This window comes from Thalassophryne amazonica, chromosome 4 (assembly GCF_902500255.1).
Source record: "Thalassophryne amazonica chromosome 4, fThaAma1.1, whole genome shotgun sequence".
In the NCBI taxonomy this organism is placed as follows: Eukaryota; Metazoa; Chordata; class Actinopteri; order Batrachoidiformes; family Batrachoididae; genus Thalassophryne; species Thalassophryne amazonica.
Window position 1 is genome coordinate 11,394,344 of NC_047106.1, and position 26,905 is coordinate 11,421,248.

The 26,905-nt window shown below is 41.7% G+C and overlaps 1 protein-coding gene across 1 annotated transcript in view; it reads left to right on the plus strand.

Moving 5' to 3' along the window:
* snx19b (sorting nexin 19b) overlaps positions 1-26,589 on the plus strand; it is a 109,903-nt gene extending 83,314 nt beyond the window's left edge. The window contains exons 12-14 of the mRNA XM_034169070.1: positions 12,812-12,996; positions 20,248-20,335; positions 23,654-26,589. Coding sequence (XP_034024961.1) covers positions 12,812-12,996; positions 20,248-20,335; positions 23,654-23,777 — 397 coding nt within the window. The 3' untranslated portion in view covers positions 23,778-26,589. The remainder of the gene's footprint in view (positions 1-12,811; positions 12,997-20,247; positions 20,336-23,653) is intronic.
* Positions 26,590-26,905: the final 316 nt, after the last annotated feature.

Consider the following 26,905-nt stretch of genomic DNA (forward strand, 5'->3'; position numbering starts at 1 on the left):
GTTGGAATGAAAGGCTGGACTAATTTCTAACGTGATTTTTTTTTTCGTTGCACTGAGGATGTACACAGTCTTTTTTTTTTTTTTTTTTGATAGTCCACACTTGCACAAGCACCGACCTGGTGCGCAGGGGACAACGACTCTACCGAAATGGCGATTTGATTGAGCTAACTGACGCTGCTAATTCTTGTAACACACACATACACCAAATCCACCACGCTGTAAGCTGTCTGGATGCATGAAGAACTGTACAGATAAAAAGTTAACGTGATTTTTGGCTGGACTGAGGACCTACACAAAATTTTTTTTTTATTTATTTTTTTTTATGGAAGTCCAAAGTCTGTGCACTGCATCACTGGACTACACGTTACAGTGGAACACCAAAATGTAAGTCCCTTTTCTGTTGTTTATGAATTAATAAAATGTCAAATGACAAGGATCTATTTTAGCTGTTATATGTAAGGATTAAACAACTTGAAGCTGTGCATTATACGGTTTGAATGCACGATGTGGGGTCTAAAACACCACAACGCGAAGCGGAGTGGTGTTACTCCACGAGTTGTTTAATCCACTTATATCACGGTCCCACACAGTGAGCTAACACACAGATATTTATTTAAGTTAACTTTTTTTGTGTTCTCTTCTTCTTTCCCGTCTTCAATCTTGTCCAGTTCATCCGATGTTACATCTTTATGCCGTTGCTTTAAGGTGGAACATGTTCCAGCTTTCACCTCATGAAATGTTCGTACCATTGAACTCATTAACATTCATTATTTGTATGCTATATATTATCAAATGGTGTGTCAACATATGTATGGATTGACTGATTACCAAGGTGACATTCATTTTGTGGGTTTTACTCGGGTGGTATGAAAAATATTACCGGTCCGCAAAAATATCACAGGGTGTATTGCTATTTATTTAGTGTTTTATCCAATCATATTGGCGTATCATTTATATATGTATATATATATATATATATATATATATATATATATATATATATATATGCTGTCAGTTGGGATTGCCACATCAGTAACAACTGTGGTTTTCTTTCCCCTGTCAACCACCACTGTCTGGTTGGTTGGCCAGCAGTTGCTTGTCTGTCTAGAATTTGAAGTCCCACAGGACCTTAGCCTTGTCATTCTCAACCACCTTTGGTGGCTTCTCCCATCAGGACTTGGGTACTTCCAATCCGTATATGACACAGATGTTCCTGTACCCGACAGTTGGTTGTGCCTCTCAGTGTACGCTGTCCCAGCTTCCATCCTGCTACTATGTTCTGGACAGTTGCTTGGATTAGGCGCTGCCCTGACCTACTGTAAAATTGGCAAGTCGGCTGCTACTAAAACCACAACCCCACATCTGTCCGTCATGATTAACGACGTGGGCAAGGTGGTACAATCTCAGACTGCGTTAACTTTTGAACTTAAACGCAAGTTGGAAACCATCTTGGAGCAATTGTCTGCCCTGCAAAGGAATTGATGTTGGAGACCAGTGAATATTCACAGTTGTCTCTGAGTGGTTAAAATAGAGGCCGTATTGGAATTCTGTGTCTCTCTGCCTAACCCAAACATGGCAGCCTTATCAGCTACCAAAGGTCAAAATGCCCTGCTGTTTTCCTCTAGAAGCATTTCAGTGTCCTTGGTGAAGGATTTGGCTCTCTCTTCATCTGCTCTCCCCTACAGACTCTGTGCACACACGGACAGAGACTGATATGAACTCATTTGCACACATGATGCACCCCCCCAACCCTACCCCTCCTTTGTGTTTCTGTCCCCACACCCGCCCCACCTTGGCCTCCGCTCTGCCACTCCAGGAGGCCGCGTGGCACAGCTGCCCCCCCCCCCCCCCCCCCCCCCCAAGCTCGGCTGTGTGGGACTCTGCTGCCTTTGCCTGACTTTGCCTCAGTTCGGATGACGGACTGCTTCAAACTTTAGCATACATGATACAAGATAATTTTGTTGCACTTGTTGTAATGACAATAAATCATATTCATTCAAATCATCATTCATTCATTCTTTCATTCTATGGATCTGGTGCTTTGGGCCTGTTCTTGTACTGCCATGATCAGAGCCTCTGTGCTGTCCTATATGCTGGCTTTTACTTGCCACTGTTACGTCTTCTTGATGTCAGCCACTTCCTCTGTATGTCAGTGATACATCCCACGGAGGGGCTTGGTCTTTCATGTTATCTCTTCCTCCTGTTCCTTATCACTGTGTGTCTTCAGCTGCCAGAGGCATCCTTGTAGCAGCTGATCTTGGGGGCCATCTTTCTGATGTATTCATGAATGCTTCTCGTCTCATCCTGGATTGTGGCTCTAACACTCACTAATCCTCGCCCTCCTTCCTTGCATTGCTCATGGAGCCTCAGGGTACTGGACTTTGGGTGGAAACCTCCATGCATTGTGAGGAGTTTTCATGTCTTGACATCGGTGGCATTTATCTCCTCCTGTGGCTAATTTATTATCCCAGCTGGGTATCGAGTGACTGGTAGGGTGCATATATTGATGGCTTGGATCTTATTCCTACCATACAGCTGGCTTCTCAGCACCTGTCTTATCTTGTGGAGGTATTTGGCTATGGCTTACCTTCTTGTATCTTCATCATAGTAACAACTGGCTTGTGGAATTCCCAGGTACTTGTAGCTATCCTGTATGCCCCCTATCCTGTCTTGTGGAAACTCCACCCCCTCAGTCCAGATCACCTTCCCTCTCTTGGCCTCATTTGGCCACACTTATCCAATCCGAATGATATTCCAATATCCTCACTGTGGATCAGTGAGTCAGTGTCTCGCTCACATACAGCTTGATGTCATCCATGTACAGGAGGTGGCTGATGGTTACTCCACTCCTGAATCAAAATCTATAGCCGCTCTTTGTGATGAGCTGGCTGAGGGGGTTGAGGCCTCTGTGGAACAGCAGTGGGGACAGTGCATCACCTTAGTATATTCTGCACTTGATGGTGACTTGTGCAATTGCCTTGGAGTTGGCCTCCAGTGATGTTGTCCACAGTTCCATTGAGTTCCTGATGAAGGTTATCAAAGTCAAAGTCAAAGTGAACTTTATTGTCAATCAAGCCATGTAACAGTACGTTACACAGAAGACTGATATTGCGTTTCCCCAAACTCCAAATGTGCAGTAACAGAGGCTAAATTAGACATACAACTAAACATAAACTGGACATGAGACATCACTAGGACATAAAGTGCAAATAAATATCAGTAACAGAACAATAATCAACACAACATATAGACAACAGTGAGCATACATTTCCAAGACTGTCACAGTGTTTCAGATTGTAGTCAGTTGAGGTTACTGGAGTGCAATAGTATAGAGTACAACAATATAGGTGCAATGTGGCAAAAGTGTAGAGTGCATAGTAGCAGCATGGAGATGAATAAGTTTGTAAACTTTTTTGTGCAAAGGAATGTGCAAAAAAGGAGTTTGGTCTTTACTCTGTGTGTGTGTGTGGGGGGGGGGGGGGGGGGGGGAGTGTATGCTCTTGCTTTCAGGAGTGAGTTTGTAGTCTGATGGCCTTTGGGGAAAAAGCTGTTGATGAGTCTGGTGGTCTTGCAGAGCATACTGCTGTAGCGCTTGCCAGATGGTAGGAGGGTAAACAGTTTGTTTGAGTGGTGGGTAGGGTCTTTGATGATGTTGATGGCTCTTCTGTGGCAGCGGGATAGGTACAGGTCCTGTATGGATGGTTGGGCTGACCTTGTTATCTTCTCTGCTGTTCTCACCACTCTCTGTAGCGCTTTCTGGTCAGCAACATGGCAGCTGCCATAACAGACTGAGAGACTGCTGGTGAGGATGCTCTCAATGGCACTCCTGTAGAAGGTGGTGAGTGCTGAAGGAGGGAGACTGACTCTCCTCATCCTGCGTAGGAAGTGGAGGCGTTGCTGTGCTTGTTATCAGTGCAGTGTTAGCCTTGTATAATGCCAAGCACTCCAGTATCCATGTGTGAGTCATTGAGTCATGGGCCTTCCTGTAGTCAAACCAGGCAGTGCTCAGGTTGGCCTGCTTGATCTTCAAGTCCTACCCTTGTTGGGGTCCTTTATGATGACTATTGTCCTGTGTTAGCCAGTCTGGGTGAGTACCTGCTGTTCTAGTTCACCCATTTGTACTGCAAGCCGCACATGGAGTGCTGTTACATTCTTCAGTCAGTAGGGGTGTGTGTGTGTCTATATATATATACTCAACAAAATATAAACGCAACACTTTTGGTTTTGCTCCCATTTTGTATGAGATGAACTCAAACATCTAAAACTTTTTCCACATACACAATATCACCATTTCCCTCAAATATTGTTCACAAACCAGTCGAAATCTGTGATAGTGAGCACTTCTCCTTTGCTAAGATAATCCATCCCACCTCACAGGTGTGCCATACCAAGATGCTGATTAGACACCATGATTAGTGCACAGGTGTGCCTTAGACTGCCCACAATAAAAGGCCACTCTGAAAGGTGCAGTTTTGTTTTATTGGGGGGGGATACCAGTCAGTATCTGGTGTGACCACCATTTGCCTCATGCAGTGCAACACATCTCCTTCGCATCATCCGTGAAGAGAACACCTCTCCAACGTGCCAAACGCCAGCGAATGTGAGCATTTGCCCACTCAAGTTGATTACGACGACGAACTGGAGTCAGGTCAAGACCCCAATGAGGACGACGAGCATGCAGATGAGCTTCCCAGAGACGGTTTCTGAGAGTTTTGCAGAAATTCTTTGGTTATGCAAACCGATTGTTCCAGCAGCTGTCCGACTGGCTGGTCTCAGATGATCTTGGAGGTGAACATGCTGGATGTGGAGGTCCTGGGCTGGTGTGGTTACACGTGGTCTGCGGTTGTGAGGCTGGTTGGATGTACTGCCAAATTCTCTGAAACGACTTTGGAGACGGCTTATGGTAGAGACATGAACATTCAATACACGAGCAACAGCTCTGGTTGACATTCCTGCTGTCAGCATGCCAATTGCACGCTCTCTCAAATCTTGCGACATCTGTGGCATTGTGCTGTGTGATAAAACTGCACCTTTCAGAGTGGCCTTTTATTGTGGGCAGTCTAAGGCACACCTGTGCACTAATCATGGTGTCTAATCAGCATCTTGGTATGGCACACCTGTGAGGTGGGATGGATTATCTCAGCAAAGGAGAAGTGCTCACTATTACAGATTTAGACTGGTTTGTGAACAATATTTGAGAGAAATGGTGATATTGTGTATATGGAAAAAGTTTTAGATCTTTGAGTTCATCTCATACAAAATGGGAGCAAAACCAAAAGTGTTGCGTTTATATTTTTGTTGAGTGTATGTGTATATGTATATATATATGTATGTGTATATGTATGTATATATGAGGTCTATTACAAAAGTATCCAACATTATTATTTTTTTTAAAAAACCATATGGATTTGAATCACGTGTGATTACATCAGCCAAGCTTGAACCCTCGTGGGCATGCGAGAGTTTTTTTCACGCCTGTCGGTGACGTCATTCACCTGTGAGCGCGCCTTGTGGGAGGAGTGGTCCAGCCCCCTCGTCGGAATTCCTTTGTCTGAGAAGTTGCTGAGAGACTGGCGCTGTGCTTCATCAAAATTTTTTCCAAAACTGTGAGGCACATCCGAGTGGATACCATTCGACAAATTAAGCTGGTTTTCGGTGAAAATTTTAATGGCTGATGAGAGATTTTGGATTGTTTCTATCGCTGTAAGGACTTCCCACGGAGCGGGACGTCGCGCAGCGCTCCGAGGCGACGTCGTCATCCTGTTTCAAGCTGAAAACCTCCAAATTTAAGCCTCTGTTGACCCAAGACGTCGTGAGAGAACAGAGAACTTTCAGAAGTCGTGATCAGCAGTTTATCCGGACATTCCACTGTTAAAGGAGATTTTTTAATGAAAGACGTGCGGACGGATTGGCGCGTCGGCTCGCAGCCGGTGCAGCGCGCCCGCCACAGGAAAAACACCTCCGTTGGAAGCATTAAGGACAAATTGGAACATGCCCTGCTGTTAAACAATTTCTCAGATACTCACTCAACTGAAAGCCACCAAAAGCCGCCTGGATTTTACAAATGGTTATCAACACGGGGGTGTTTTTCCTGTGGCAGGCGCACTGCACCGGCTGCGAGCTGACGCGCCAATCCGTCCGCACGCATGATTCATATGTTTTTACGTCAGCTAAGCTTGAACCTTCGTTCGCATGTGTGAGTTTTTCCACGCCTGTCGGTTGCGTCATTTGCCTGTGGGCAGGCTTTGAGTGAGCACTGCTCCACCCCTCTCATCGTTGTTTCATTGCGAGGAAATGGCGGAATGATTTGGGCTTTTTTTCCATCAGAATTTTTTCAGAAACTGTTAGAGACAGGCAGCTGGAAACCATTCGAAAAATTTATCTGGCTTTCTGTGAAAATTTTACGGGCTTCACAAAGAATAAGGAGTGTTACTACAGCTTTAAGGACGGCCCACAATGGCGCACGGCGCGCCACGCGCCGAGCCGCCATCGAGAGACAGAAACCACCACATCATTTCTAAACAGATGGCTGTGTGGAGCCAGGACCATCATGTGCAATTTCTCTGGTTATCACAAGAGCTGGACATCAGCCATTTTCCGGCAGATTTCACTTTTAACAAGAGATTTTGTCATGGAAAGCCGCGCAGAGGCTTCGCGCGTCACGACCGATTCGCTGATGAAGCGAGACAAAGGAACACTTCCGTTTCAGAGTGGCAGAGGACAAGTCGGGACATGCCTATCTCGGCTTTCAGTGCTTACCAGTCGAGTGAGTATAATGCCGCGTTCACACCGGGCGCGATCAGACGCTACAAATTCGCGTGGACGGGTCCGCGTGGATGGGTCCGCGCGTCGGGACGCAGCCGGCGTGGTGCGGCGGCACAGGAAAAACACCTCCGTGTTGATAACCATTTGTAAAATCTAGGCGGCTTCTGATGGCTTTCAGTGGAGTGAGTATCTGAGAAATTGTTTAACAGTTGAGCATGTACCAACTTGTCCTTAAGGCTTCCAACAGAGGTGTTTTTCCTGTGGCGGAGCGCGGCGGCGGCTGCGAGCCGACGCTGCAATCCGTCCGCACCTCTTTCATTAAAAAAATCTCCTTTAACAGTGGACTATCCGGATAAAATGCTGAAACCGACTTCTTCTGAAACTTCTCTGTTCTTTCACGACGTCCTGGATCAATAGAGCCTGAAATGTGGAGGTTTTCAGCTTGAAACAGGCGGACGACGGCGCCTGGGAGCGCTGCGTGACGTCCCGCTCCGTGGGAAGTCAAAACCCTTGTTTTGAATAAACTAGGCAGTTGTACCCATGAATTACTGTCAAGACAGTACCTAGGACTGTGGTATAAGGGGTAAGTACAGCATCAATAAGGGTGTGGTCACCTTGTTGAGGAGAGAATTTCCTTTAAAACAACTCAATTCATTGCTTGGTGGAAATCTGATCTTTGGCCACAAAGACCTCGATCTTCAATCAAACACTTGATTTTTCGCTTAACTTGCCACGGGCAACTCCTGAGTCTACCTTCAGATGTGTGCCAAGTTTGGTTAAAAATCAGGATGAAAATCAAATTTCTTGGCTCCAGTGGCCTTGATCTTTGCTAAAATGAACACTTTGTCACATGTGGGGTCAACCTGTATCCACATTCCACGTTTGGTAGAATCTGCCACTGGAACTGGGAGGTGTAGGCCAACAGGCAGATGTAACCTTCATGGCAATGATTGATTTTTGGCTAAATTGACCTCATCTGGGCAACTCCAGAATCTGCCTAAATACATGTGCCAGGTTTGATTCAAATTCGACTTTAAAAAATTAACCTTTGACCATAATGGCCTTTGCCTAAATTATGCTTTCAAAATTAGTTCCAAGTTTGGCGTCAATTGCCCAGTGGACCTGGGAGGAGTAGATCAATGAACAAACAAAGAAGCAAATCTTACAGGCAGTGTTTTTGTTTGTCAGAGAGATGGAAGTTAATTTTCTCGAGTTCTGAGTGTCTCTACTTCTTTCTGCCGTTGTATAATTTAAACAGAAAATGTCGTCGATATCATGATTTGGCTTCTCTTTTATTGTCATGAAATACCAAAGGGATAAAAACATGTAAAACAGTGGAAAGCTTGAAAATGTGGCCCGCAGATCCATCAGTCTGAGCGTCTGTGGAGTGCAGTTCAGCTATGTGGTGAGCGGCCAGAACAAGCTAATGAAATAACTTTATTAGGGGCCACGTGAAGACGGCGCAGTGCCATCGAGCCAGAGGGACGTCCGCGTTTCTCTTTAACACTGCCCAAAGCTTTCAGCACCGTTGCATAATGGCACGTGTGTTGTTAAAAAAAAATGTGAGGTTTTTGCAAATGTTTGGAAAGTAAGACTTTTTGTTAAGCACCTTTGTTCACCAATTAGCAAAACAAACTGGAAAATAAGTTAAAATTGATTTATTTTGCTGTGTAATGTTGTCTCTGTCCCATCATATCATCATATACAGTTTGGGTTTGTATGTATTACAACAGTGACAGCAGGAGTTGTCACAGTGTGCCTACGTCTTACCGTTCCCAGGAGCAAGCACACTGTACTGTAATGATGAGTAAGAAACCTCCTGCAGACCAGACTTAGAGGGGTGGTCATCTGCTTTGGACAGAGTACCAGTTGCAACCTATAGAAACTGTGATGGGTAGACTGTGCATACTACAGCTTTTGCTTATTGTTTCACTGGCCATAGAACTCAGGAAGGTCAGGCCAGGTCTGAGAGCATGTGATGTTGCATTACCACATACACCACACCATGGAACTGCCTTGGGTATTGGATGGCAACCACCCAGGTGAACAACAGGTCAATCTCCACTTCTTAAAAGTGACCATCTATCTGCTGCTGCCAGGTGGCACATGGGTGTGGCCTTGGCCTTCTCCAGCCGACACTGAGGCACCTCTGTGCTGGATCATGCCCAGAGGAACGTGCCACATGGCTGAACTGTTGCACATGACGATCGGTCATCATGCAAATGATACCTGTTATTTGAATGTACCTAAGTAACTGCTCATTTGACACAAAGTCATTCCAGGGATACCCAAGAATCCTCCAAAACGCCCTTGTGCCAGACATGCTGTCCTCACCTTAAGTCACTGCATAACATCTCTCAATGAAGTCTCACAACTGTCGTGTAAAGCTGGTCTCCCATTGTTAATTTCTGGCCTTGATTGCTGTCCCAATTCCAAAAATTAGGAAATATGGCCCATTTTTCCACAATGATTATCAGAAGTTGTGTGTCTGGTGTATTATGCATGATTCTACATCAGGTTATTGCCAATTACAAGCAACACTGAATGCAGCCCCATGATATGGGCCTGCAGGGGCACGCTCACAGCGGTCCTGTGTGGCGTCTGTGCTAATGTCTGTGGTTATAAGACATTGGTACAAAGCTACAGTGAATCTATTAACATCTGAGAACTGTCTTCTGCTGAAGAGTGCAGCGTGAGTTTCATAGGATTATACAACCCCTGGCAAAAAGTATGGAATCACCGGCCTTGGAGGATGTTCATTCAGTTGTTTAATTTGGTAGAAAAAAATCAGATCACAGACATGACACAAAATTAAAGTCATTTCAAATGGCAACTTTCTGGCTTTAAGAAACACTATAAGAAATCAGGAAAAATAATTGTGGCAGTCAGTAACGGTTACTTTTTTAGACCAAGCAGAGGGAAAAAAATATGGACTCACTCAATTCTGAGGAATAAATTATGGAATCACCCTGTAAATTTTCATCCCCCAAACTAACACCTGCATCAAATCAGATCTGCTTGTTAGTCTGCATCTAAAAAGGAGTGATCACACCTTGGAGAGCTGTTGCACCAAGTGGACTGACATGAATCATGGCTCCAACACGAGAGATGTCAATTGAAACAAAGGAGAGGATTATCAAACTCTTAAAAGAGGGTAAATCATCACGCAATGTTGCAAAAGATGTTGGTTGTTCACAGTCAGCTGTGTCTAAACTCTGGACCAAATACAAACAACATGGGAAGGTTGTTAAAGGCAAACATACTGGTAGACCAAAGAAGACATCAAAGCGTCAAGACAGAAAACTTAAAGCAATATGTCTCAAAAATCGAAAATGCACAACAAAACAAATGAGGAACGAATGGGAGGAAACTGGAGTCAACGTCTGTGACCGAACTGTAAGAAACCGCCTAAAGGAAATGGGATTTACATACAGAAAAGCTAAACGAAAGCCATCATTAACACCTAAACAGAAAAAAAACAAGGTTACAATGGGCTAAGGAAAAGCAATCGTGGACTGTGGATGACTGGATGAAAGTCATATTCAGTGATGAATCTTGAATCTGAATTGAGCAAGGTGATGATGCTGGAACTTTTGTTTGGTGCCGTTCCGATGAGATTTGTAAAGATGACTGCCTGAAGAGAACATGTAAATTTCCACAGTCATTGATGATATGGGGCTGCATGTCAGGTAAAGGCACTGGGGAGATGGCTGTCATTACATCATCAATAAATGCACAAGTTTATGTTGATATTTTGGACACTTTTCTTATCCCATCAATTGAAAGGATGTTTGGGGATGATGAAATCATTTTTCAAGATGATAATGCATCTTGCCATAGAGCAAAAACTGTGAAAACATTCCTTGCAAAAGACACATAGGGTCAATGTCATGGCCTGCAAATAGTCCGGATCTTAATCCAATTGAAAATCTTTGGTGGAAGTTGAAGAAAATGGTCCATGACAAGGCTCCAACCTGCAAAGCTGATCTGGCAACAGCAATCAGAGAAAGTTGGAGCCAGATTGATGAAGAATACTGTTTGTCACTCATTAAGTCCATGCCTCAGAGACTGCAAGCTGTTATAAAAGCCAGAGGTGGTGCAACAAAATACTAGTGATGTGTTGGAGCATTCTTTTGTTTTTCATGATTCCATAATTTGTTCCTCAGAACTGAGTGATTCCTTATTTTTTCCCTCTGCTTGGTCTAAAAAAGTAACCATTACTGACTGCCACAATCATTTTTCCTGATTTCTTATAGTGTTTCTTAAAGCCACAAAGTTGCCATTTGAAATGACTTTAGTTTTGTGTCATGTCTGTGATCTGATTTTTTTTCTACAAAATTAAACAACTGAATGAACATCCTCCGAGGCCGATGATTCCATAATTTTTGCCAGGGGTTGTAAATGTATATTTCCAGCTTTAAAGATGTCAGCAAACAGTGAATTCTTTAATGCACCACCCTGCTTACAGACTGACTGCTACGGTCATTTTCACCCCACTGCAAAGAAATCGGCCACCACTCGCTTCATTTAAAAAAAAAAACTGCAGTCTGCATTGTATTTTAATTTTCGCATTTAATTGTAACATGATTTTGAAGTGTTTTTGCAGCCAAATCCACATCAGACAGAAAGGATTTATTTCAAGATACAGCAACAAAATAGAAAACAAAGTAGCCTGTAAAGATAAAGACACATATTAGCCCCTATCTGCACAAATTACATTCGAATTACACTTTGAATCACAATGTATCATAATGTCACTTTTTTTTTTAACTTATTGTAAATTTTCTTGATTGGTCACTACGTTCTGCGATGCCACTATTATCCCCGGTTACACACGCTTTCGTGCCCTAATTGGGTATCTTTTTTTTTTCCTGCTATGAACTTGCACACTCAAGTGTCAGAAACTGGCACTGGGAGATCTGCTTAACACAGGACTTTGACTGAGACCAACGATATCGGCATCAACAAAGACCTCTGTTCATCAACCTGATGACTCCATAAGACTGTTTCAGGTGTCTCACCATCATCATCTCAATGGCCGAGAACCCAGACACGCAATCAGAGAAAGGCATTATTCAAAAGGAAACCACATCCAGGCTCGAGCCTCCTACAGGCATTCTGGCAACACTCAAGCCTAGATTTCCCTCAAGTCAAAGCAGCTAGTGTGCACTATAATGTCTTATTCATTCTTTGATTTCAGCACTTTTATAGACAAATGCTCGTAGCACCCGCAGCAGCTACTGGGGCTTTGACCCACGCTGTGCTCGCATGCTTGAGCCGCATTGATGTGATGTCTGAGTCTGACTTTAGGCTTTAAATAACCTCCTCTTCGAGTCTGGGTGGCAGCTGGCTGAGTTTCCACCCCTCTGATGGTAAATCTTGGTGTGAAAAAGGTCAGGTCAGTATGGAGGGGTCAGAGTTTCCAAGCTGCACGTAGCCTATTAAATGGACTCTTCACATCACAAGACTTTAAACCCAAACGTTATGTGGAAAGCTTCGGTGAAATGAGCCAGATTTGACTTCACGACGCTGTGACAGACCCCACCCTCTGCTCACTTTACGTCAGATTAAGGCGGTGTACATGGTCCGATCTAAGCACTGGATCAGTCAATACCAGTCTGGTCAGGCGTGATGATGAGGTCAGAGCACGTTGAACCTGTTCACCATCTTTTGGCACCATAATGTCGGGACTTTAAGGAACAGTTTCCAGAAGACATGGTCTTTCTCCTGATTAATCCAAATCTCCAGATTTTGTCATTTTCCCTGGTGGTGTTGGCGTTGTAGTTTGATTTTATTTGTGCTATCTCAAAATAATTTGTAAACTAAAATGGTGACTTTTGCTCAAACATGAGTGAAGCACGTCTCCTCCATCTGTCTGTGTGGCTAAAGATTAGCTTTAAGCTTCTTAACGACATCAAAGCGTTGACCTGAGTGGGACTTTGTCAAAAGCGTCGGCCTGGGTGGGCGTTTCCAGGCCCCTGAACCCGTGTTCAGTTTGACTCTACACATCTTCTCACAACACTGTTGTGTCTCTTGCAAATTGCAGATGGCTAGATGTGGGTGTAGCCAACCTGACGTGTACACGGTACTGGGTGCTGTACCTGCAGGTCCTCCAGGAGGCCATATGGCCAGGGGGCGCTCTGCCCACGAGCCCTCGACCTGAACGCAGTCATCAGCAGAAGGATGTCACCAAGCAGCAAGCTTTACAGTGTCTGATCACACTCCTGCCAGGTACGCTGAACCATTAATCCACAGAAAACGTCATTTTTCCACTGATAATCTATTGCCGTGTTTTCTGGAGAATGAGTTGCACCTGTTCAAAAATGACTGTCAAAGATGAAAACTCAATATATAACTCGCACCAGGGTAAAATTCATAAAATCTCCCAAACCAGTAAAAAAAAAACTTGTACTCCAAAAACATATGGTACATCATTTTTCAAGAAAACATACCAAATGTAGACTGATTCTAAACCTTTGTGAATGATGAATATGGTTGCTTTAATTTACATTAAATTAAAGGAGAGAGCATATCTCACCCATATTGGCCTCTCTTCATTGGCTTCCTGTTAATTCTAGAATAGAATTTAAAATTCTTCTTCTTACTTATAAGGTTTTGAATAATCAGGTCCCATCTTATCTTAGGGACCTCATAGTACCATATCACCCCAATAGAGCGCTTCGCTCTCAGACTGCAGGCTTACTTGTAGTTCCTAGGGTTTGTAAGAGTAGAATGGGAGGCAGAGCCTTCAGCTTTCAGGCTCCTCTCCTGTGGAACCAGCTCCCAATTCAGATCAGGGAGACAGACACCCTCTCTACTTTTAAGATTAGGCTTAAAACTTTCCTTTTTGCTAAAGCTTATAGTTAGGGCTGGATCAGGTGACCCTGAACCATCCCTTAGTTATTCTGCTATAGACTTAGACTGCTGGGGGGTTCCCATGATGCACTGAGTGTTTCTTTCTCTTTTTGCTCTTTATGCACCACTCTGCATTTAATCATTAGTGATTGATCTCTGCTCCCCTCCACAGCATGTCTTTTTCCTGGTTCTCTCCCTCAGCCCCAACCAGTCCCAGCAGAGGACTGCCCCTCCCTGAGCCTGGTTCTGCTGGAGGTTTCTTCCTGTTAAAAGGGAGTTTTTCCTTCCCACTGTCGCCAAGTGCTTGCTCACAGGGGGTTGTTTTGACCGTTGGGGTTTTTACGTAATTATTGTATGGCCTTGCCTTACAATATAAAGCGCCTTGGGGCAACTGTTTGTTGTGATTTGGCGCTATATGAATAAAATTGATTGATTGATTGATTGAATTTATAGATGATTCAGTGTTGCAGCAAAATGAGCATTTTGCTTTCTGATATTTTGCAGACTAAATAATCATAAATTGGACCAGTGTGTTGATAATCATAAAGATTATCAACACACTGATCCATAAAATATAGCACTTACTGTAAAAACAAGTATCCATCTTCTTTATAGGGGTAGAACAATACATCATGTATCATGATAATCGTATCTTGGAGACTGTATCAATCAGGCTGTGTACAACCCTTGGCAAAAATTATGGAGTCACCGGCCTCGGAGGATGTTCATTCAGTTGTTTAATTTTGTAGAAAAAAAGCAGATCACAGACATGACACAAAACTAAAGTCATTTCAAATGGCAACTTTCTGGCTTTATGAAACACTATAAGAAATCAAGAAAAAAAGATTGTGGCAGTCAGTAACGGTTACTTTTTTAGACCAAGCAGAGGAAAAAAATATGAAATCACTCAATTCTGAGGAAAAAATTATGGAATCACCCTGTAAATTTTCATCCCCAAAACTAACACCTGCATCATATAGGATCTGCTCGTTAGTCTGCATCTAAAAAGGAGTGAACACACCTTGGAGAGCTGTTGCACCAAGTGGACTGACATGAATCATGGCTCCAACACGAGAGATGTCAATTAAAACAAAGGAGAGGATTATCAAACTCTTAAAAGAGAGTAAATCATCACGCAATGTTGCAAAAGATGTTGGTTGTTCACATTCAGCTGTGACTAAACTGTGGACCAAATACAAACAACATGGGAAGGTTGTTAAAGGCAAACATACTGGTAGACCTAGGAAGACAAAGCGTCAAGACAGAAAACTTAAAGCAATATGTCTCAAAAATCGAAAAATGTACAACAAAACAAATCAGGAACGAATGGGAGGAAACTGGAGTCAACGTCTGTGACCGAACTGTAAGAAACCACCTAAAGGAAATGGGATTTACATACAGAAAAGCTAAACGAAAGGCATCATTAACACCTAAACAGAAAAAAACAAGGTTACAATGGGCTAAGGAAAAGCAATCATGGACTGTGGATGACTGGATGAAAGTCATATTCAGTGATGAATCTCGAATCTGCATTGGGCAAGGTGATGATGAACTTTTGTTTGGTGCCTTTCCAATGAGATTTATAAAGATGACTGCCTGAAGAGAACATGTAAATTTCCACAGTCATTGATGATATGGGGCTGCATGTCAGGTAAAGGCACTGGGGAGATGGCTGTCATTACATCATCAATAAATGCACAAGTTTATGTTGATATTTTGGACAATTGAAAGGATGTTTGGGGATGATGAAATCGTTTTTCAAGATGATAATGCATCTTGCCATAGAGCAAAAACTGCAAAAACATTCCTTGCAAAAAGACACATAGGGTCAATGTCATGGCATAGGGTCAATGTCAATGAGCAGATCTGATTTGATGCAGGTGTTAATTTGGGGGATGAAAATTTACAGGGTGATTCCATAATTTTTTCCTCAGAATTGAGTGATTCCATATTTTTTCCTCTGCTTGGTCTAAAAAAGTAACAGTTACTGACTGCCACAATCTTTTTTTCTTGATTTCTTGTAGTGTTTCTTAAAGCCAGAAAGTTGCCATTTGAAATGACTTTAGTTTTGTGTCATGTCTGTGATCTGCTTTTTTTCTACAAAATTAAACAACTGAATGAACATCCTCTGAGGCCGGTGATTCCATAATTTTTGCCAGGGGTTGTATGTATATATATATATATATATACTTTTCTTTTTGGAATATTGTGATACAATATAAAGTCAACTACTGAAAGAGAAAAATAATCATTTGTTGGAGAAAAATCATAAATGATTTATAAAATATACAAATAAGAAACAGATAATACCAAGGATTATAAATTATTAGGGGTGTAAAGAAACCATTGAGAATCGTGATAAGCCTGTCATGAAGCCTGTGTGGAATCTTTTTTTTTTTATTGTATTGCGATACAATGAAAAGTCAACTACTGCAAGGAATAAATAATGGTCTCTTGCAAAAAAAAATAAATCATAAATGATTTATAAAATACACAAAAAATGTGATCACATCAATGATTGCAATGATTTAAAATTAAAGGGCATATCTCACTCCTGTCAACACTGTCTTTTAAGAAATTCTACACCAGATTATGAAACATTGCTTACAACTCTTTTAAGGAGATGTCGCACTGAAATCATAACAATTTAGATTTAGGCTGTTAGTGGCCATCCTATGATCCACCGGGATTACTTTGTGCACTTCCGTGACCGGTTTCAAAGTATACGGCATTCGCAGCAAACGTTACGGAGACGTCTGAAAACAGAGTACTCGTCAGTACTCAAGTGTTTCCGACAGGTGACGTAGTTACTAGAAGTGTCTCAGTGTGCGCGTCAGTGAGCTGAGGAACACATTAATTCCAAAGTTTACACAAGGGTGATGTTGTGTTATGACGACTCGTTTTTAAGTGATAACTGTTCATTTTTGATGCAGTCATGGTAAAAGCAGCAGCTGTGAGAAGGTTTTGTGCACCTGCGCCAAGTAGTCATAAACACAGCCTGTTAAAAACACTAAGTGTTGTATATAAGTGTGAAAAATGTAATAAATATATATATCTGTGTCATCACAGAGACATTCCACGTCCATTAAGGAGCAATAAACAGCTGTTTTTTTTAAGGGATTCAACATTAATTCTCTTTTAAAACATTCCTTATAGAGATTGACAGTTTTATGACATTTGAGAGAATCTACAAGCTTAATACTGATTATATATTGTTCAAATTCAGCCAAAGGTCCATCTAAATTGGGGGTTAAAACAACTGCTACACACACACACACACACACACACAGATATTCTCAAAGTAAAAAAAAAGTACCTTCATTGAAGGTTCCATTGAAAAGAAAACAAAGCAAAAGATGAACAAAAATTAACATTCCACTCACACAGTGTAAAGATTTCCAAAATAGACCACAACAAAAAGAAGTCCCCACACACGCGTTACGTGCACGCAATCACAATTGCAATCGCCGGCCATTGAACGGTCCACTCGTCCTCACGGATCCACAGCCAGAGATCATTTTCAAGTTCCACTCGGCCAGAGAATAATGTCCAGGTCCACTCTTTCTCGGGTTCTGTTCGCGCGCCCCCGCATGCACATAATGTCCAATCGCAGCTCTGCTTTCAACTCAACTTCTATCAGGATCGTGGCACATTAGAGAGTCTGTTATATCCTGAAAATAGCATCATCTGAGTTTTTCCAATAGGAGACATACAGTAGTGTTCAGAATAATAGTAGTGCTATGTGAAAAGATTAATGCAGGTTTTGAGTATATTTCTTATTGTTACATAGGAAACAAGGTACCAGTAGATTCAGTAGATTCTCACAAATCCAACAAGACCAAGCATTCATGATACGCACACTCTTAAGGCTATGAAATTGGGCTATTAGTAAAAAAAAGTAGAAATGCGGGTGTTCATAATAATAGTAGCATCTGCTGTTGACGCTACAAACTCTGCTACAAAACTGCTTTTTTTTTTAGCAATCCTGTGAATCACTAAACTAGTATTTAGTTGTATAACCACAGCTTTACATGATTTCTTCACATCTGCGAGGCATTAATTTTGTTGGTTTGGAACCAAGATTTTGCTTGTTTACTAGTGTGCTTGGGATCATTTTCTTGTTGAAACACCTATTTCAAGGGCATGTCCTCTTCAGCATAAGGCAACATGACCTCTTCAAGTATTTTGACATATCCAGACTGATCCATGATACCTGGTATGCAATATATAGGCCCAACACCACATGCCCATATCATGATGCTTGCACCACCATGCTTCACTGTCTTCACTGTGAACTGTGGCTTGAATTCAGAGTTTGGGGGTCGTCTCACAAACTCTCTGCGGCCCTTGGACCCAAAAAGAACAATTTTACTCTCATCAGTCCACAAAATATTCCTCCATTTCTCTTTAGGCCAGTTGATGTGTTCTTTGGCCAGTTGTAACCTCTTCTGCACATGTCTTTTATTTAACAGAGGGACTTTGTGGGGGATTCTTGCAAATAAATTAGCTTCACACAGGCGTCTTCTAACTGTCACAGCACTTACAGCTAACTCTAGACAGTCTTTGATCATCCTGGAGGTGAGCCTTTGCCATTCTGGTTATTCTTCTATCCATTTTGATGGTTGTTTTCTGTTTTCTTCCTCACGTCTCTGTTTTTTTTTTTTTTGTCCATTTTAAAGCATTGGAGATCATTGTAGATGACCAGCCTATAATTTTTTGCACCTGTGTATAAGTTTTCCCTCTCCAATCAACTTTTTAATCAAACTATGCTGTTCTTCTGAACAATGTCTTGAACGTCCCATTTTCCTCAGGCTTTCAAAGAGAAAAGCATGTTCAACAGGTGCTGGCTTCATCCTTAAATAGGGGACACCTGATTCACACCTGTTTGTTCCACAAAATTGACGAACTCACTGACTGAATGCCACACTACTATTATTGTGAACACCCCCTTTTCTACTTTTTTTTACTAATAGCCCAATTTCATAGCTTTAAGAGTGTGCGTATCATGAATGCTTGGTCTTGTTGGATTTGTGAGAATCTACTGAATCTACTGGTACCTTGTTTCCCATGTAACAATAAGAAATATACTCAAAACCTGGATTAATCTTTTTAGTCACATAGCACTACTATTATTCTGAACACTACTGTACATCTGCATGTCCAGGCACGTCCATGATCACAGCAGCAGTAAACCAGCATCCTGTGACACAAACGACAATTTAAGTTCCAAAATCCGACAGACTCTGAAAAAGTTGAGTTGTGGGATGAAGTGTGTCGTCTCCTCTGTAAATCTGAGCCACTGCTTTCAAAGAAAAGCTCCGAAGCTTTGTTATTGGACAGAACCGCGTTTGTTTCTTTCTGTCTGTCTCTGTCTGGGATGTTTCTGGTTTGCTTTTAACTACGTCACACGCAGAGAAATGCTGAGAATTGCCGGGTGAGACGTTTTCCGGAAAAGCACCTGTTACCTCCCTTAGGGAGAGGAATATAAAACATCAGAAACCACTAATTATGAGCACGTGCGCAGGGAGACTTATAATCATGAGTACTTTGTTGTGTTGCTAACTTGGACGTTAAAACACATGTGACGTGTCCTTTAACTTGTCTGAGTCCTGATGTCGCTGATAAAAATAAAATTAGCCATACAGCATCTGAAAAAATGCACAGACTCAGAGCTGTTTTTAGCCATAGAAGTGACGTAACCTCAGATGCTGTCTGAAGGTCAGTCCACCTGTGTCCATTTCATGACTTGCTCCAGGACACACAGTCAGTCTGGGCTGTTTTCTGTCTCCAAAACTAATATGGTTTTCATTTGGTTTTCAAATCAAATTCTTGTATTTTGCGATCAACAAATGTCCGTCTCCGTCTCTTTGTAATAATTCAGTTTTTCCACATTCAGTTCAGTAGAGTGATTCAAGAGGCGTGGCCTGAGATGTCACCAAAGTTCATACGTCTGACAGCTTGAGGTTTCTGAGCGTTTATCAGCGGCAGGTGAAATCAAGCTAATTTCAACATGTTTATGACTTAATTTCTCTGGGTATACAGCACCAAAAATAAAATGAAATACATCAATAGTTTCATTATTCTTTATTTATTTATAATAGTCAGCTCATTTCACATTTTATTTACTGGTAAGATGCACTCTAAATAATCACCACAGGTTACATTCTACATAAGTACTGTGAAGAGTGATGTAATTATGTGTCGTGATGTGTATAGTATCGTGGAGCGAGTGTATCGTTGCATCCTTACAAATTATACCTCACAATCATTTGTTTCTTTAAAGTTAAAACATTCTCCACAGATTACTTTCTACATAATTAGTGTGAACAGTGATACAGTTATGAATCGTGATATGTATCAGTTCACAATAGGTGTATCTTGATATGTACCATGAAGCTAGTATATCGTTAATTATTTATGTACAGCAGAGTCAGTTGCTGCAGCACAGCCAGAAGGTGGCAGTGTTCCATCAGTTTGCCTTCTTCCTCATCTTTTTCCTGTATTTGTGTGGGGAAACTATGATTTTATGCCTTTTCTTTAAATAACTCTACATTTGGTGAACAAGTTTCATACTGTAACTGTGTTATATGAATCTACAGTAATTATGTTTGTGCTTTGCATTGCCAGATCTGGTCTCGGATATGTTGGGTTCTGACAAATACAAACTCAGCTGGCAGACAGCTTTGGACTCACTCCAGGACCCGAACATTAACAGGTGCGTGAACAGGAAACACTCAGTGACCACTTGATTAGGTACAGCTAGAGCTGCCTTTGCCCTGAAGGAAAAACATGGAAAGTTCACATCATGTTCTTGAACATTCTGGAGATACTTCCCTCATTTGTTCTGAAGCTTGGCAACAATCCTTAGGTGTTCATGGCAAAACTTTTTTTTTTACAACAATCCAATAAATCACATGTTTAGCACCTTCTGGATGTTGCAGAAGGCCACACACACTGTTAGAACTTGGCTTGTCATTGTAAAAACCTTTCATCATAAATGCTGTTTAGGGCTTCCTCGCACTGCCCGAGTTTGAACATTTTCTAAGATTACACTGTGTTGGAAATGTAATGTGTTGACGCATTATTAGCGTGATGACCAGATGGCTCATATCAGCTGCTGATTAGAAACAGGTTACTTCCCGACTTTATGTATAAAACAGTATTGGTCTCGAAAGTAACCACACAGGTGAACAAAGCAACACATAACTATGAAGCACCATGGCCACCATGACCACGGCCAAAGAGAATAGTGAACCATGGTCAACCAAAGAGCAAAACCATGGTCAGCCAGCGTCTGCATTATTCATGGTCAGTCATGGTCCAAAAACAGGGTTGCAGTAAAGACACGCACATCCAAAACACATAAAAAGGCGTGCAGGACCATGAAAATTGTACCAAAGATAGAGACCGAATGATCCGCACAGCCACAGTGCTCCAATACAGAAAAAGCTTTATTTAGAAAAACGTAATGTTTCGGGTGACCTGCCCTTTGCCAGATGACAGACTCCTGGTGTCGGTTTCATAAAACAGTCTAATCTTGCTTAGTCAACTAGACTCACTTAGTTGACTAAATCAGCTAGTCAGCTAAAGGTTTGTGTTACCCGACTAAAATTTTTAGCCTGGTACAGAGGAGGCTAATCTTATTTTAATCGACAAAATGTGTCTTACCTCAAAAAATGGCGGCTATCGTGTACCAGCTTCCCAATGTCACTTGTATTCCTCCAAAAGGAGAGCTTCCTCCACTTTTGGCTGTGGTTGCACCAATTCCGGACTGTCATGATGTGTCTGTGACAGTTCTCACATTAGCCACCGGGTGTCGCGGTTACGCTGAGCAATGTTGTGTGCACAAAAGGTCTGGACGGAAGTGTAGAAGAAGAACTGCTAGGCTAAGAGCTAAGCACATTGTTCTGCAGGTCATGTGTGTCTTCTTAACAGACTAAGGTTAATTATGGAGTTCCACAAGGTTCTGTGCTAGGACCAATTTAATTCACTTTATACATGCTTCCCTTAGGCAGTATTATTAGACGGCATTGCTTAAATTTTCATTGTTACGCAGATGATACCCAGCTTTATCTATCCATGAAGCCAGAGGACACACACCAATTAGCTAAACTGCAGGATTGTCTTACAGACATAAAGACATGGATGACCTCTAATTTCCTGCTTTTAAACTCAGATAAAACTGAAGGTATTGTACTTGGCCCCACAAATCTTAGAAACATGGTGTCTAACCAGATCCTTACTCTGGATGGCATTACCCTGACCTCTAGTAATACTGTGAGAAATCTTGGAGTCATTTTTGATCAGGATATGTCATTCAAAGCGCATATTAAACAAATATGTAGGACTGCTTTTTTGCATTTATGCAATATCTCTAAAATCAGAAAGGTCTTGTCTCAGAGTGATGCTGAAAAACTAATTCATGCATTTATTTCCTCTAGGCTGGACTATTGTAATTCATTATTATCAGGTTGTCCTAAAAGTTCCCTAAAAAGCCTTCAGTTAATTCAAAATGCTGCAGCTAGAGTACTGACGGGGACTAGAAGGAGAGAGCATATCTCACCCATATTGGCCTCTCTTCATTGGCTTCCTGTTAATTCTAGAATAGAATTTAAAATTCTTCTTCTTACTTATAAGGTTTTGAATAATCAGGTCCCATCTTATGTTAGGGACCTCATAGTACCATATCACCCCAATAGAGTGCTTCGCTCTCAGACTTTAGGCTTACTTGTAGTTCCTAGGGTTTGTAAGAGTAGAATGGGAGGCAGAGCCTTCAGCTTTCAGGCTCCTCTCCTGTGGAACCAGCTCCCAATTCAGATCAGGGAGACAGACACCCTCTCTACTTTTAAGATTAGGCTTAAAACTTTCCTTTTTGCTAAAGCTTATAGTTAGGGCTGGATCAGGTGACCCTGAACCATCCCTTAGTTATGCTGCTATAGACTTAGACTGCTGGGGGGTTCCCATGATGCACTGAGTGTTTCTTTCTCTTTTTGCTCTGTATGCACCACTCTGCATTTAATCATTAGTGATTGATCTCTGCTCCCCTCCACAACATGTCTTTTTCCTGGTTCTCTCCCTCAGCCCCAACCAGTCCCAGCAGAAGACTGCCCCTCCCTGAGCCTGGTTCTGCTGGAGGTTTCTTCCTGTTAAAAGGGAGTTTTTCCTTCCCACTGTCGCCAAGTGCTTGCTCACAGGGGGTCGTTTTGACCGTTGGGGTTTTTACGTAATTATTGTATGGCCTTGCCTCACAATATAAAGCGCCTTGGGGCAACTGTTTGTTGTGATTTGGCGCTATATAAATAAAATTGATTGATTGATTGTCCATAAATGTTAATAAAGCCAATTAACGAAACAAAGCCGAGATAGTTCATGACAACAACCAACCGGGAAGTAAACAAAACTGTCGCGCATTGGAGGCATTACTCTGCAACGGCGCCTGTGAGGCCATGATGCCTGTGAAAATTGTCCACTAACGTAAGACGGCTAATCTTCAAGTTTAGCCATTGGGCAACTAACCATAGTCGACTAAGTAAGTTTAACAGACTAAAAGATGAGACCGCTGTATGAAACCGGGCCCTGATTAGTCATGGATCCACATCCTGACTTGATACCTTTTTCCAGTGCAAATCCAGATGGTGATGTAACGTTGTGGTTGAATAAATTTGCACTGACCTGGTTGGACTGATGTGATTAGCCATGTGTCGTTGTGCCACCAGGGGTTTGACACATAATGACCATAAATATTTGTGTAATTATCGTATCCAGTGTGACCAACCGTGGTTTTGACCATGTGACTGTGATTGACCACGGTCTGTTTCAGTTATACTATGATCATGGTCTGACCATGGTCAGAGTCATGGTATTGAATGGCTAACCATGTTAGTTCATGGTTGGCCAAAAATAGCTTGGAGACCATAGTTAGTCAACTTCAGCTGGGTGTGACTGAGTAGACACGCTGTGAACATCATGACCTTCACGCTCAGTGATTCCACCTCGTTGTATTGAAATGACTGTTGCTCCTCTTCTCCTTCAGACACCTCCTCTACTGTATATGTGACCTTCTCTTGGAGTTCTTGGTTCCTGAATTACCTGACGAGGGTTTCCAGAGGACACTCCTGCAGAGCATCTCTAAGAGTCCAGATAGAATTCCATCTTAACAAGACCAGTCAGAAACCCGCTCATGCACAGGGACACCAAGTCCAACTAAGCTTTTTTTCCTTTCTTTAAACTGATCATTTACCAATAATCAGTTGCTGAAATTTGGCTCCACAGCTGGACTGCTTATAACATTCATCAGCTGAGTGAACCGTTGTGGTGTCCACTTTGTGTTCATGCGGTGACACACGAGGCTCTTGAGCACGGCGCGTTGCTTGCTGTGTGCACAAGACGCTACATGTGCACCAGCTTCACTTACATAAGAGTGTCTGGTTTGTGTTTGAACTCAGAATGCGTCTGAAGCGATCAGCGTCTCAAAGCCTATCCCCAAAGTCTCTACGTGCGGCTTCTTCCTGCTGGCTGAAATGTCCAGCTTTGTCTAAACTCACAGCAGATGGTCGGCAGTCTCTGGGCTATTAAAGAAAAGGAGGAATTTTTTTCTTCCTTAAGCCTCGCCGTTACCGTCGCCATTTCTCTTCTTGTTTGACTCATTCCTCGCTATTCCGCCGGCTCCATGTGGAGCTGCACACTTCCTAAATCTGAGCCTTTCTGAGGGATCATCATGTCGTGAATTAAAAAATTTTATTTAAGTGTCCAGGTGGAGATAAAAAGAATGGAATAGTTGAAAAGATTTACCAGCTCAAGACTGTCACAGTTGTTTTAACCACATGGTTTCTTGTAGTTAATCATGAAGTAATGTAAGAACTGCACAAAGCGCGCAACATGAAGGAAGTTAAAAACTGTTTGTGGAGGTACGTTCATGAGATTTATTTCTAAATTAAGGTTATACTGTAAAATTCTGCGCATTTAAGCTTGAGTCAGTTATTTAAATCAGAAAATCCACCAGGCATCAGTTTTGTTTTGTTTTTCTGTCCTTAACTATGCTGCGGTGCCAGCGGGGGGCGCTGTGTCATCAAACTAAAAATAACCTCTTAATCCATGAGAGATTTATAATAAAATGTTCCGGCTTCCAATTTCAGATTCTCTCCAAAATTAAGTCGACTATTTGTTAAAATTCATCAAATTTCATTAAAATGTTTCCCTAACAGGAAAAACAAAGCCACAGCCTCCGTGGTACAGTTAAACATTAAATTGTCAGAGTTAATTGTTGCTGCATTCGTCCACGATATGGTCACTTTATTCTTGTTGAAAGTTGTTGCACTTTGAAAAATGGGTCTTTTTGTGTTCGTAAAACTGAAAATTGGTTATGTCATAGTGTCTTATTGTTTTGCCTTAATGTTCTTTGTCTGAAAATTTTCGTCTGAAATTTCTACACATTTTTGGTAACCTAATATTTTTTGCAAAAAAAAGGCAAAAATCTTGACTTTATAGACACACTGGAACAAAATCTATAGAAGAGATATTTATGTGTGATTACTGCAAGCTGTCAGGTATGTCTTTAAATAACCTATTATCACATATTTCAAAATCTCTTAAATCTCTGAAATAACCGACTAACCGGTCCCATCCCTTGTTAACCGGCGAGCCTGAAGCGATTAAATGTCACTGAATTTATTCATGTTGACGGGCGGTGCTGATAAAGGATTATGATCTGAAAAGGTGAACGCTGCTGTTCATCCATGGCGTCCGTCATAGCCAAGTCACGCCCACTCCGGAAAAGGAAATTAGAAAAAAAATCTCACTGTGAAATGCTGATGAAATGTCGAATATGTGATTGTCAGTTTGGCAGAAAGAAAGATGGCGGTGTCACGTGTAAATTCATAAAAACCACAGAAAAAGATTCAATCCTCTTGGTTGACTTGTTGGAACCAGTCAAAATGAGGAATTTGTGCTTGCTATATTAATTTATGAACTTATTCAGTGATATCACCGAATCATTTCAGCTGCGTTAGCAACATTTAAAATAAATTTTTATTTTCAAGTCCAAATGTATCTTAATTATAAAATACAGTTTTTATGCTTATCCTCAAAAATTCCACAAAGAAAATTTTTTTATCTGCCTTCTGTTTGTGCACCGCTGGTCCATGTACCCTGTGGGGCCACGGGGCCAAGGTTGAGAAACTCTGAAGTCAGTGTTGCATTTGTGTCTGTAGGAGAAAATTTGCAGCCATTCCAGTATTACTTTTTTAATCTTTAAATTATTTGTTGTTCCGTTGATGAATGTCAGCGATTGTGTGCCAGCGTCGTCCACTGACTGATAAATAAATGAAGTGCTTTTTTTCTTTCCAGGATTTTGCCTTAGAGCTGAGTTTATTGAAGATTTCCACATGCAGCGTAATGCGCTCGCTCACAGATGTTAGCCTGCAGCTACGTGTACGTTTTGTTTTTGTTTGTTTTTGTTTTGTTAGACTGCGCGCGATGCTCATGCTGTTACTGTTGTGTGATGTTTTAATGTGACGCCTCTCTGAAGAAGAAAAACATGAAAAACATGCAGCTTTTCACTGTTTGCTTTCAGATGTTACGAGTTCACAGGATTTTTTGTTTGTTTCTCTTGAAAAATGTGTGTTACTTGTGTATTGTGCCTTCACAGCTGTACATATTGTTTCCAAACGCTGTAGTAAGTGTGCTCTGTCTGACATGATCGCTGTGTTTTGTGTTTTAGAAAAGTCACACTGGAAATGAACATTAGCATCCGTCCATGTCCGTCTTTTTTTAATGCACCGTGTTTTGAAACCAGACTTGCACAGTTTCTGTCTTATTTCCGATTAGACCCCAGGTTGAATTTTCCACACTTGTGAACATGTTGTGTTGTGCTGTGAATATAAATTGCACAGATTATGTTGTCATCAGTCTTTAATACATTTCCTGAAAGTTCCTGTATATATTTGCAAAAAATAATAAAAGAACCATACAAGATTGAAAAGAATTGTGCATTTTGCTTTAATTTCCACAGATGGAATTTATTCTGAAAAAAGTTTGAAAACTCCAAAATGTTAAGTTGAATGTTAATGGATTTTGCCATTGTGATGCAGATTTACTTTTTTCCGCTGACTTTGTTTTGGGACGCATGAGGCTCCTTCAGCTGCTAACTACCCAAGATACTGTACACTAAAGAAGATATTAGTGATCTGAATGGATGGACATACTGCCCATTTATTTTTTTGGGAAGAGCAATGGCTCATGTTTGTATGGATCAAAGGTGCTGCTGGAATGTTTCCATGGCATAGCT